Raw genomic sequence first — 14,487 nt, 5'->3', positions numbered from 1 at the left:
ACTAGACTTAATTTTAAAAAAATCAGTTTTCATTATTTCTCTACATGTAAATATACATGCACTTATAGGTTATCATTAACTGTTAAAATATACATTTATTATATGTATATAGGTATGCTTTTTTTCGTGTATCAACTAGACATCTGTAATTCTTGGTGTTATTATAAACATGGATTTAATTATGTAGTACTTGTTTCTTACCAAAACTTATTCTGTATGACACACAGCATCAAATAATCACAGTACAAATCAAAAAAAAAAAGAAAAAAGTTGCAAATGTATCAACTGTTCTTCAAGAAGACAGAAGACTAACATGATTAACATGTTTATAAATATTAGATGCATTTTGCTGTTAAGCTAAGAAGCCTATTGTTTATTAAGCAGCAATTTCAAATTTAAAAAGGTCTAAATTCAATGAAGAAACTTTTCTTGCCATTTGTCTAATTGCACAGGACAACTACACTGATTCCTTTTTCTCAGTAAATTACTCCACTTTAAGGTAAAGGCTAATATTCTAATCGCCTCTTGCTCTCTGCTAAAACAAGCCTTGACTTGCTGCTCTTTACGCTGCAGGACGTTTGCTGCACAAAAAAGATGGTGCTGGATCAACTACCATGATATCTTGCGTAAAGAAGCACTGCAACTAAATTACCATAAAGCTTAAAAAAGCAGGGGCTGAAATGATCAACTTTAGTTATCTGCCAATTTACCGATCTAGTCTGCTTTTGTGAAAATCAGCTGATTTAGATTGGTGGCCGATCAATCGGAGCATCACTAATACCTACAGTATATACATACATACATACATTTTAAATATATATTGTAAATAAATATTAGAGATGTCAGAAGAACAAATATTTTGGTACTAATTCTATACTAAAGTTCTGAAAATGTAATTGTGCCAGCTTTTTTACAGCTCTCATAGAACTGAGAAAGTCGGTAGACCACTCATGCATTATATCAAGTAGACAAACTACTTTGGAATGCACAATAGTACATGAGAAAAACTGCGTAAAAACTACATGTAAAAATGGCTCAGTGTTAGTAACACCACACTGGCTCAACACATGTTGAAATGAAAAACAACAGAAGTCATATCTGGAAATGCTTTTCTGAACACACAAAAAAATTTCAGCACGAGTGCAGGAATTATACTTGTTATTTAAAAGAAAAAGGCAAAATACACACACAGGCTGGAGTTATTTTTAGTTTATGTCCATTATGGAATTAATTTAGTAACAGATTTGTACATGCTTTGTGAGCAAAATAATGTTATCGATCAAATGATGTATAATTGTTTAACTCGTATCGTTACATGTTCGTAAGAAGAGATGAAAAGATGATAATATGGATTTCTTTTAAATAGTGTTTTGCCAAGCCCTGATAAATGAATGGAGGTTTCCCATTCACTTTCTGATTGTAATTAGCACTTCTACAGATGTCCATTAGTCCAAGCATCTGTCCATTTTCTAACCAGCGTACACAGCTCAGGGTCATGCTGGGGTGCAACTTGCACACATCCACAGTTATGTATATAGGACTCTGGAGGACTGCCAACACATATCAACAAATAGAGCATTTATGCATGGAGCATGCAATATGTAGCATGTAAACATTGATGCAAGATTCAAATGAAGTGGGTATTTGGCTTGTTTATTAACGGCAATTACATGAGTTGCTCCATTTGGTAATACCAAAATAAAATGGATTCACGGTTTCAGCACCTCATACAGCAAAGCACATCTCCCTATTAATACAGTATGTACGATAACATGTACAATAATGTTTGGGATAAAGACACGTTTTTACTGGATTTACCCCACTGCTCCACAGTTTTAAATTACAAATCAAACAATTTAGAGGTGATTAAAGTGCACATTGAATACTTTAAAGGTATTCGCATAAGCTCCAGCTAGTAGCATCCGATAAATGAAGATAAATGAATGATGCATAGTGTTTTTGTTCAATATTCAGTCATGCTACATGCCATTTTGATTTTGTTTGAAGTGTATCTATTTTAAATTAAAAAAAGTAATGCTTTAGAATGCATCTTACAACACTCTAATTGGATTATGGAGGTTTAGTAATGATTAAATTAAATGAATTTTAACTAATTTATATTCACACAAAGTCACCAATTACCACTTAACACTTCAGTGGCTACTCACCTCGTTCTGCTTGTGTAACAGTCACCACAGGGCTGATGCTTTGTATAGGGCGTTCAAGCTGGCTATATTGAAGAGCGTGGTCTGTATCATTCTGTTAACAGAGCATAAATCAATATTCAATAAATACTTTTATATATACTTTAATTATGATAACCCTTAATTTACTAAAGAGAAGGAGCTAGTTAACTTGAGTTACAGATGAGAACTAGACAAACTCGTCCAAGTGCCACTTAGGGAGATCATGGGACAGGAAACCCTAATCTGGAAAGGCAGAAGCAGATGAGTAATTATGAAAATAAATGCAACTTAAGAGCAGTACAAAACACAGCTACATCGCCCACAAAGTTAGCTGTGTCAAACAGTTTTCCAGCACTCTGTGAAAATTGAAAATCATTCTAATACCACTGAAAGGGCAGGCAGCAGCAAGCCGCAAACAGTAGGTCACTTCTGTTCAGATAAAGGTAAGTGTCGATGGCTGAGCATTCATTAAAGAGTATACAGTGGAACCTCGGTTCACAATCATAATTCGTTCCAAAACTCTGGTCGTAACCCGATTTGGTCGTGAACCGAAGTAATTTCCCCCATAGGATTGTATGTAAATACAATTAATCCGTTCCAGACCATACGAACTGTATGTAAATATATATATATTTTTTAAGTTTTTAAGCTCAAATATAGTTAATTAAACCATAGAATGCACAGCGTAATAGTAAACTAAATGTAAAAACATTGAATAACACTGACGCTGCCTGTGTGTGTCTCTCTCTCTCGTGCTGCCTGTGTGTGCGAGTGTCTCTCTCGTGTGTGTGCGAGTGTCTCTCTCGTGTGTGTGCGAGTGTCTCTCTCGTGTGTGTGCGAGTGTCTCTCTCGTGTGTGTGAGTGTCGCGCTCTCTCACTCGCTCTCTCTTGCTCGCTGCACAGGAAATGCACAGGGAGAGACTGAACACGTACAAACCAAAAGGGAAACTGGCTTGTTCGTATACCAAGTGTGTGGTTGTGAACAGATGCAAAAGTTTGGCGAACTTTTTGGTCATAAACCGATTTGTACGTGTACTGAGACGTTCGTGAACCGAGGTTCCACTGTATACTGTACAAACAAGATTGCTCGAGCTACAGTCTCTTTAACTCACCAAGAATAAAGAATAAAGAAATTGCTTTTTATTTTAAATTGGTGTTTTTGTATCTCGTTGTTTTCGACTTCAGCGTTCACAGTACTGTATATTCCTAATGTACAGGAAGGGAATCTCCATATGAAGGTGCATATTGTCCAGGCCAGTGCTGGGATAAGAGCAGTTATTACTGTGAATATTATTATAATGGCCAAGGTTTCATGACCAGTTCTTTAAGAAGAATGTATAAAGACTAGTGCTAAGCTTAGGTGCAGAAGTAACTAGGAGGTATTCTCTGAATCTCTGGGTTTTCCATATGCAGGTCAATTTACTATTGATTACATTGCAATATTTAATGTGCAGTTAAAATTGTCCTGCAAGTCGCCTTTTAAGACTGATGAGATCTGCAAAGCAAGGTAAAATTAGGAACATGTGCTGATTACAGTGTGCTGCCACACCCACTACATGATGAAGCACCTGGATTGTGACCCAAGTGCAGCTTTGCAATGGGTGACACCTTAGTACCACACTTGAACAGTGAGTTTTTTTTTTTTTTTTTTTTAAATACAGTGGCTAGAGTGTCAATCCTGTCAATGTGGTATTGCGGGTCTGCGACTACAACAAAATATGGCCAGGTTTTAAATCCATAAAGCTGTGTCAGTCTCTGTGGGCGCAATTGCACAGCTGTGGGGAGTTAATGATGTAAATTGGGCGAGTCATACCTGCACGTGCAGGTGCAATCTTTCTCAATTGCTTCATTGGCTTCCTGCGGCATGTGATTAAAGCTCTGCGCCCACAGAGACGTGCGTGTGTGTGTGTGTATATATATACGGGCCGGCACAAAGGGAGAGGGAGATATAAATAATGTAAGAGAGAGGAAAAAAAAAAAGAATAGAAGGAGGTTAAAAGACGGAAAAGGCAGTCATGGAAGTTGATCCAGACACCAGAAAGAAGAAGGTAGCATGAGCTGAGGCTCTGGAAGGAAGCGCAAGTTGAGGCACTCTAGGGGCTTGTTCAACCCCACTGACTAAGCGTGTAGAGTGGGGCGAGCGGGACATAAGACCTCCCAGTGAATCAGAGGAGTGACTGCGTGGGTGCGAAGGAAGACAGGAGGTGTGCCGACCTCGGACAGTCTGGCTGCTCAGTGTGGTGGCACCCAAGACGGGGGTATGCAGAAGGAGTTCATGCTGCAGAGGCTCTGCTGGCAACACCTGTGATGGGTGAGCCGGGGAGACAGAAGGTGGTGGGCTGCGATCAGGTGAAGAGAGGCCGCATTTTAACCTCTATTTTAATGAATTTATTTATTATGGATTTTATCTCCACGTTTCACCGATTTTATGAATTTTTTTTTTTTTAACACTGCACAATGGACATTCAATTTACATGTGCTGTCAATGAGTGAAAACCCAAGTCCCAATATCAATCGACACAAAGTATCGCGCTTGGTTGGTGCATAGGTCAGAACTGCTGCCTCGTAATTAAGAGGGTGAGAGTTCGAGTCCGGGCTTTCCCCTTTTTGAATAGCGAGCTGCTGTTATTATTATTATTATTATTACACAATAAAAACATACATTTGAGTCTGTAGCACCTAGTGTAAATTTTTGTTACTTAAAAGTTAGCTTCTTTTTTTTTTTTAATTCAGTTTTATTCTCTCATTCGAGAGAACGGACTTACCTCTCTCTCTCTCTGAGTTGAGGGCGTTTATCTCCATTCATTTCACAAGAGCAGTGTTGACCACAGTTGGGGCTGTGATTGATACCTGATCAGAACTATTTGTTGTACTGTCAATCAAAGCCATGATGCCCCGTGACCACTATCAGACTATCATGCGGCAGTTGCACCTGTGCAGAACGTGTGCAAAACGACTGATTTGCTGCAATCTCGGATATCTGGCAACATTTTGTTGAGAATTGCGTTTTGAGTTACAACCCAGGTCAACATATTACTGTTGATGAGCACCGGTTTCCGAAAAAGGCCTGTTGTCTTTTCTTGCAATACAGTGATCCCTCGCTATATCGCGCTTCGCCTTTCGCGGCTTCACTCTATCGCAGATTTTATATGTAAGCATATTTAAATATATATAGCAGATTTTTTGCTGGTTCGCGGATTTCTGAGGACAATGGGTCTTTTAATTTCTGGTACATGCTTCCTCAGTTGATTTGCCCAGTTGATTTCATACAAGGGACGCTATTGGCAGATGGCTGAGAAGCTACCCAACTTACTTTCTCTCTCTCTCTCTTGCGCTGACTTTCTCTGATCCTGACGTAGGGGGTGTGAGCAGGGGGGCTGTTCACACACCTAGACGATACGGACGCTCGTCTAAAAATGCTGAAAGATTATCTTCACGTTGCTACCTTCTGTGTGCAGCTGCTTCGTGAAGCGACATGCTGCACGGTGCTTCACATACTTAAAAGCTCAAAGGGCACGTATTGATTTTTGACTCTCTCTCTCTCTCTCTCTCCCTCTCCCTGCTCCTGACAGAGGGGGTGTGAGCTGCCGCCTTCAACAGCTTTGTACCGGCGGTGCTTCGCATACTTAAAAGCCAAACAGCCCTATTGATTTGTTTGCTTTCCTCTCTGTTTCCTTTGAAGAGGAAGATATGTTTGCATTCTTTTAATTGTGAGACAGAACTGTCATCTCTGTCTTGTCATGGAGCACAGTTTAAAGTTTTGAAAAAGAGACAAATGTTTGTTTGCAGTGTTTGAATAATGTTCCTGTCTCTCTACAACCTCCTGTGTTTCTGCGCAAATCTGTGACCCAAGCATGACAATATAAAAATAACCATATAAACATATGGTTTCTACTTCGCGGATTTTCTTATTTCGCGGGTGGCTCTGGAACGCAACCCCCACGATGGAGGAGGGATTACTGTACATCTCAACCAAGCCTGACAAATATGGCATAAAGTTTTGGATTGAGGAAGATTTGGAGACAAACTACATGTGCAATGTCACTCCTTACTTAGGAAAAGATCCCAGTTGTGCCATGGGAGAAAGACTTTCTAAGACTGTGGTCATGAATCTTATGGAGCCGTTTCTGGACAAAGGCAGAACTGTAACAACAGACAACTTCTTCAAGTTGCTTTCGCTGGCTAATAGACTGTTGCTGCACTGTGATGGGATGGGAACTTTCACCTGCAGCTAAAGTCACTTTAGTATACAAACAATTCTTCACGCTAGTGTTTAGATCTGGCAGGGCCATGCTGATGGTGTATGCGCTGATAAAGAAGAAGTCTGTTTGAATTCTCAGTACCATGCATCATAACGTGAATAATGGGCCAAGATTGAGGGGGGAAAAAAGACGTGCATGGATGTGTGCGAGTATGTGCAAGAGAGGCAGAGACAGATTTGAAGTCATTCAAGTGGTCACTGTAATATAAAATACTAGCTGTGTAAGTCTGTGCTGTTAAAAGCTCAGGCTCCTAGAAACCATGGATTCTGTCACTTCAATCAATCAATCAATCAATCGCATCGGTTGTGCATTAGCAAGGTTCTCGTTCCTCTGCGGTTTTGTTTTGCTGACATGCTCACCTTTGTTGTCCATCAGCAGCTAAGCGAGTTTCTCTCTCCTCTGAGGTTTTGTTTTGCCAGCATGCTCGCCTCGCTTGTATATTAGCGGCTAAGTGAAGTGAAGTGAATGCTGTAGCCTCGCATTTCTGGGCTGGACAAACAGACACACACACTTCCACGTGTACATGTTTATATATAAGAAATTCTTTTGCAAAGGTATAACAAAACAAGTACGCTGTTATTCAAGAATAAAGCTGAATAAAAAAATTCAAGTAACAACAAGATACCAAGACATGATCCACCAGTGTTTGTGTGTCTGTTTATATCCCTTCAGTGATATATTTTAAGTATAAGTGTTTACAAGTGTTTACCGGGGGTTACACACTCGAGTCAAGTGTATGTTTTTATTATGTGATAGTAATAATAATAGCAGCTCACTACTCAAAACAGGGAAAGCCTGGTCTTGAACCCCAAACCTCTTGATTACTACGCAGCAGTTTCTACCTCTGCACCAGCCAAGCTGACATGATGACTTTCTGTCGATATTGGGGCTTGGGTTTTTACTCATTGACAGCAACATGTAAATTGAATGATTTCTTTTTGTTTGGTTATATTCCTGAATAAAAGCACAGTTGTTTTCTTATACCTTTTATTAAAGTGTTTATTTGATATTTGGACTTCAGCCTTCACTATACACTTAACGTCAGCAATTTGTCATTATTAGTATAACATGAACAAAAGGTTCTCTTTTAGTTATGCGTTAATCATTTCTTGCCTCACATTTCCTGTCATCCTACAATTACCCAAATTGTTGTACACACGAAACACATATGAAATAACGATATATTATTTACCCTATACAATTCCAGACGCCTCACACCCAGATAAACACACTTGAGCTGGGAGAACTTTAGCTGTGTCGGTAGGGAATGGGATAGTAGGCTGCTTGTGCCAATTGACACATTTGCAAAACAAAGATGCTGATGAGGAGCTGCAAAGGAATTAATGGTGGCCTGGCATTACAACTTTTTTCGTAGGCTTCAGGGATTCAGCTTTTGTGTACTATAAACACTACTATAGCTCTACTATAGCTGTGCTTAACTGTGTGATAGACATGTGTCAACTCCACAGCTGTTACTTGGAGAGGAGAAGTCATTAATTAGATTCAATAAATATATACAAAAAAAATTTGTAAGTGATGATGCTGAGATCAGGGGCCCTGTGGAGGTCATAACATTTGTTGCAGCATCACCCGTTCCTTTGTTTGCTGTATAGTTTTTTTTTTGTTTTTTTTACGATTTTAGATGTGTTCTTAGGAAAATTGTCAGGCTGTAGAATGAAATTGTGACCTATCAGATGCCTCACTGACAGTCAAGAATATGCCTGTACTTATTAAATCGCCAGCTCTGTTTGAGGAAATGCAGTCACAAGCCTTCACAGTGCTTCAATGTTCTCTAGACATTCATTTATGTACTGTTCATCAGCCTATCTATCCACAGAAAAAATAACCTTCAGTTAGAGCTAAAAGATTTTTCATTTTGACTTGTCAGTCCAGAGCATCTGCTGCAATTTTTCTGCCCCTCAATCCTTGTGTTTTAATGTATACATGTGAAATTTGGCTTTGGAGTAATGGTTTTATGCTTGCAACTCTTCCACGAAGTGTGTACAAAGGTACAGAATTAGCTAAAACACAGGAAGCAGAGTGTGATAGTGTCGAAGAACCGTATTAGAATCAGGTGAAGTTAATAGTGGTTGTTCCACAGAGACATTGCTAGGACCATTGTTTTTAATTTATATATATATATATATATATATATATATATAAGTATATATACACATATATAAATGATTTGGATAGGAATATAAATAACAAGCTGGTCAAGTTTGCAGATGATATCAAGCTACGAGGATTGGCAGATAATCTAAAACCTGTTGAATCTTTACAGAGAGACTTGGACAACATTTTTTTTTTTGTTCTTTATTTCGCCTTATACAATTTCTTGTATTAGGAATTTGTTAGTTTTCGCATACCCCTTGGTGTCATTGTACAGCGCCCCTGGAGCAATTACAGGTTAAGGGTCTTGCTCAAGGGCCCAGCAGAGTAGGATCTCTTTTGGCAATGACGGGGATTTGAACTGGCAACCTTCGGGATACCAGCGCAGATCCTTAGCCTCAGAGCCACCACTCCGCCAGTGGTGCTTGGGCAGATTTGAGGCAGGTGAAGTTTAATGTTAGTAAATGTAAAGTATCACACTTAAGTTAAAATGTTAGATTTAAATGAACAATGGGAGGTCTGAAAATTGAAGGTACACCTTACAAGAAGTATTTAGGAGTTGTGTTGGACTGATTACCCCTCCTTTAACCGCCACCTTATCGTGGTGGAGGGGTTTGCGTGTCCCAATGATCCTAGGAGCTCTGTTGTCCGGGGCTTTATGCCCCTGGTAGGGCCACCCAAGGCAAACTGGTCCTAGGTGAGGGATGAGACAAAGAGCGGTTAAACAAACCTCCTATGATGAAAAACAATTTTGGACAGCGTTTTCCCTTGCCCGGACGCGGGTCACCGGGGCCCCACTCTGGAGCCAGGCCTGGAGGTGGGGCTCGATGGCGAGCGCCTGGTGGCCGGGCCTGCACCCATGGGGCTCGGCCGGGCACAGCCCGAAGAGGCAACGTTCTAAGTTATAATTAACTATATCTAGCCGGAACCTCTCAACTTCGCGCACTAGCTCAGGCTCCTTCCCCTTCAGAGAGGTGACATTCCACATCCCAAGAACCAGCTTCTGTAGCCGAGGATCGGACCGCCAATGGGCTCACCACCTATGGGAGGGGCCAAGGAGGTCAGGTGCAGTGTGAGTTGGGTGGTGGCCGAAGGCGGGGACCTTGGCGGTCCGATCCTCGGCTACAGAAGCTGGTTCTTGGGATGTGGAATGTCACCTCTCTGAAGGGGAAGGAGCCTGAGCTAGTGCGCGAAGTTGAGAGGTTCCGGCTAGATATAGTCGGACTCACCTCGACACACAGCTCGGACTCTGGAACCAATCTCCTTGAGAGGGGCTGGACTCTGTACCACTCTGGAGTTGCCCCCGGTGAGAGGCGCCGAGCGGGTGTGGGTATACTTATTGCCCCCCGACTTCGAGCCTGTACATTGGGGTTTACCCCGGTGGACGAGAGGGTAGCCTCCCTTCGCCTTCGGGTGGGGGGACGGGTCCTAACTGTTGTTTGTGTGTATGCACCGAACAGCAGTTCGTAGTACCCACCCTTTTTGGAGTCCCTGGAGGGGGTGCTAGAGGGCATACCTTCTGGGGACTCCCTCGTTCTGCTGGGAGACTTCAATGCTCACGTGGGCAATGACAGTGAGACCTGGAAGGGCGTGATTGGGAGGAATGGCCCCCCCGATCTGAACCCGAGCGGTGTTTTGTTATTGGACTTCTGTGCTCGTCACGGATTGTCCATAACGAACCAAGTGTAATCAACAATCCTGGTTCGATCCCCACTCACTTCTATATTTGCCGTTTTCAGTAGTAAGCTGCTCTTTTTGTTAATATTATACAGTACACACATGCACTTGATTTGTGTCTGTACTTGCGTTGTTACTTAGAGAGTCAGATCGGGGGAGGGGTGATGTTAGAGCGGGTGAGCTTATTCAGTGCTGCAGGAACAACGCACATGTTGATTTTTTTTTTCTTTCAGTACATGTGCCTTCCCTGTTTATTTGTATATCTCTGCCTGTCTGTCTCTGTATTACGCAGTGCTCTGTCTGTCTGTGTGTTATGGATCTTGAAAAAATAAGTTATAAGGACAGTTGTTCATGTTAATTACAGTCTCAATTGTTAAAAAAATATTTTAAAAGGAGCATCCCACATGAAAATATAACGATCTCATTAACTGACAGTGCATACCAATTTACAAATTTTATGTCCGTTTGAGGTTAAAAAGAAAAAAAAGAAGTAACACTTTATCCCCAGCGGGGAATTGAACTCATGTTTGTGAGGCAGAGAAAAGCTACTCGCTCTGAGAAGCAAATCTTAGCGTGCTACGCCACGGAAGCTGTTGTATGGTGTGTGAAGCTTTTGTGGAAGTGTTTATTTGATCTTAGGAACTCGGGCTTTACACATTCTATAGTTTATGCCTACATTTTGTAACATTTATTACTAAAATATGAAAAAGTTTCTGTTTTAACAATGTGTTTACACAGATTACTGTAGAAACGGTACACACATGGAATGCGTGTGTTCCAAATAACGATGTATTATTTCAAGTCTAAAACTCCAGTTCACTCCCAGACAATCAATCAAGGCATGAGCTGGGAAAAGTGCGTTCACGTTCTAAGTCGGAGGGGGGATGGAATAGCCGGCTGCTGGCAGCTTGTCTTTTATCAGCACATTTAGTGGACAAAAGACGATGGTGGAGAGGTGTGAATGGATTTAAGAAGAGATTTAAGGTGGGCCGGATCTGCGAATTTTTTCGTAGACTCTGGTAATTTTAGTGTTAAGTAGGAAAGAAGAAATTAAGAACCTTTAAGTAGGAAAGAAGAAATTAAGAACCTTTAAGTAGGAAAGAAGAAACTAAGAACCTTTTAAGTTGGAAAGAAGAAATTAAGAACCTTTAAATATAAAAATACTGAAGTCTTTCAAGAAAAGCTAAGTTTATAGAAGATTCATTTTTTCTTTTTTTTGCCTTTTATTCTACGTGTGTAACTATTTTTTCTTTTATTCTTGTGTGGACTATTTAGTTTTACCTTTCACTAAATATCTTTAAAAAACGAACTCTTGGAATCTGAGAATTCTTTTGACACGCGTCTTACCCGTGCCTGATGACACCTTATATGTTTTAGCAGCTACACTAGTAATCATGTCAGTGATGTGTTGTCACATAATTTAAACTTGAGGTCTGTGGAACAGTCTATTCCCAAAAGATGACAGTGGTTTTCAAGGAAATCAGAAATACAGTAATCCTTCGCTATATCGCGCTTCGCTTCGACTTTTGCGGCTTCACTCTATCGTGGATTTTATATGTAAGCATATTTAAATATATATCGCGGATTTTTCACTGGTTCGTGGGATTCGGTGGACAATGGGTCTTTTAATTTCTGGTACATGCTTCCTCAGTTGGTTTACCCAGTTGATTTCATACAAGGGACGCTATTGGCAGATGGCTGAGAAGCTACCCAAATAATAGCACATATTATGTATTAAATAAAACTCCTCAAATATATTGTGAACAGTGGGGCTATTCGCACCCCTAGAGGATGCGGACACTCCTCAAAAAACGCTGAAAGACTACCTTCACATTGCTCCCTTCCTTGCTGGGCTTACTTGTGGCTGCTTTGTTGCGTGATATGCTTCCTGCACGGTGCTTCGCATAATTAAAAGCCCAAACAGCACCTATTGATTTTTGATTGTTTGCTTTTCTCTCTCTCTCTTGCTCTGACATTCTCTGCTCCTAACAGAGGGGGTGTGTGCAGGGGGGCTGTTCGCACCCGTAGAGGATACGGATGCTCATCTAAAAATTCTAAAAGACTACCTTCACATTGCTTCCTGCCTTGTGGCTGCTTTGTCAAGCGATATGCTTCCCACACGGTGCTTTGCATACTTAAAAGCTCGAACAGCACCAAACGGTTTTTGATTGTTTGCTTTTCTCTCTCTCTCTCTCTCCGACATTCATACTTAAAAGCCCAAACAGCACCTACTGATTTTTGATTGTTTGCTTTTCTCTCTCTCTCTGACATTCTCTGCTCCTGATGCGCACTCCTTTGAAGAGAAAGATATGTTTGCATTCTTTTAATTGCGAGACGGAACTGTCATCTCTGTCTTGTCATGGAGCACATTTAAACTTTTGAAAGAGAGACAAATGTTTATCTGCAGTGTTTGAATAAAGTTCCAGTCTCTCTACAACCTCCTGTGTTTCTGAGCAAATCTGTGACCCAAGCGTGACAATATAAAATCATATAAACATATGGTTTTTACTTTGTGGATTTTCACCTATCGTGGGGGGCTCTGGAAAATAACCCCTGCGATAGGTGAGGGATGACTGTAGATCAAAAGTTACCGTCAGGTTAACTCATGTTTTCTGAGGTGTCTCAGGATTTATTTACCTGGTTAGTCTTAACTAACCTGAAATGACAGAACAAGGCTGTTCGCATGAGTACACTCTGTCCGTGTTTGCTTCTGGCTCTTCTTTCAACAAGATTATAACACTGTGCTTGGTTTAGGTATGGAATACAGCAGAAGGGTAAACTAATATAAAACAAAAAAAGATACAAGTTCCAGAGGTAAAATTATTTTAGTAATGTTTACAGTTAAAGTGAGAGTGCTTTTGTCTTCTATACTCCTAAATTTCCTTGACCAGTTTATACGCTCTGATGCTCTTTATCCTCATGGTAAATGCTTATTTCTATTGCTTGGCTATTATTATTTAACTTTTTCTTATGTATTATTAATATAATTTGTATAATTGCTTAAATCTTTCAATTAAATTGTTTTTAATTTACTTGTTATATAACTTAATTGTGTGTAAAGAAACTTGTGATATATTTTAAATATAAAATGGGCTAGGTACTGTATGGTATCATAATCTTGTTTGCTGTTAGATATTTTCTGTTATTAATGATGGCTTCACCTGGAGAAGTCCATATCTATGTACTTAAAATATGGCATACTTTTTCTTTTGTAAAACCTTTTTTTTTTTTCAAAAGCACAAACAGAAACAGGAAGGAGGCAAGTGTATTTTTAAGAGGACCACTGCTTTTATTGATAAGTACATATCATTCTCTGTTTGAGTTTATGCATTCACATACACAAATTGTAGTACCTGAACACAATGTGTTCCTTGAAAACATTTTTGCATGTGTGGCTTGTCATTGTTTGTATGGCAGTTCTAACTCCTGACTACCCCTGGAAACTAGCAGAGCTAGAGGAGTAATTTGAAGAAAATAAAAAAAATTCCAGAAAACCTGAAATATATCAATTGGGATTACAAAGCAATTTCTAAAACACTGGTACACCAGCAAACCTCTGTGAGAGCCATCATCTCTATATGAAGAAAACTTGGAACAGCGGTAAAATTGCCTGGTGGCCAAATCTACAAAATTACTCTCTGAATTCACAGGAGAACACAAATTAACATCTAACAACCTGTAGTGCCTTCTAAGCCCATTTAATGTCAGCATTCATGATTCCATCATAAGAAAGGCTCTGGGCAAAAAAGGTATCCATGGGAGAGCTGCAAGATGAAAATCACTGCTAAACAAAAGGAACATAAAGGCTTGTCTAACATTTGCCAAAAAACACCTTTATTACCCCCTAAACATTTAGACTAACATTAGGTGGATTGATGGGTCAAAGGTGGAACTTGGCCTGTTGTGTGAAAGAACAGAGATTATGGGTGGTGATTGTGCTATCATTTGCTGAGCAGTGGAGTGGGTGGGGAATTTGAGGAGATGAGGCCACCAGAGCAAGACGGTGGAAGGAGGCTGAAGAGCAGTGACATCTGGTAAAAGGGTTAGGTTCCACGGGAGCTGTGGCGACCATGTTTGGGCAGCTCAGATCCAGGTATGGGATGAGGGGTGCAGTGTGCTTTGTCTAATACAAGTCAGATACAGCGGCATTTAAAGATGGGCAAGACACAGCGTAAGCTGGATTTCATCACTTTGACAAAAATGATTTTAACTTATTTATTTAGAATATTTATTTACTGAATACCCCAAAG

The 14,487-nt window shown here is 40.2% G+C and overlaps 1 protein-coding gene across 2 annotated transcripts in view; it reads right to left on the bottom strand.

Annotated features, from left to right (window-relative positions):
• The window catches only part of ppp1r12c (protein phosphatase 1, regulatory subunit 12C), a 260,970-nt gene that overhangs the window by 112,370 nt on the left and 134,113 nt on the right, over positions 1-14,487 (bottom strand). For both annotated transcript variants that reach the window (XM_028813684.2, XM_028813686.2), the window contains exon 14: positions 2,169-2,259. In XM_028813684.2, coding sequence (XP_028669517.2) covers positions 2,169-2,259 — 91 coding nt within the window. The remainder of the gene's footprint in view (positions 1-2,168; positions 2,260-14,487) is intronic.

This window comes from Erpetoichthys calabaricus, chromosome 11 (genome assembly GCF_900747795.2).
Source record: "Erpetoichthys calabaricus chromosome 11, fErpCal1.3, whole genome shotgun sequence".
Taxonomy (NCBI): Eukaryota; Metazoa; Chordata; class Cladistia; order Polypteriformes; family Polypteridae; genus Erpetoichthys; species Erpetoichthys calabaricus.
Note: the sequence above shows the minus strand (reverse complement) of the source record. Positions and strands in the feature narration are given on the sequence as shown.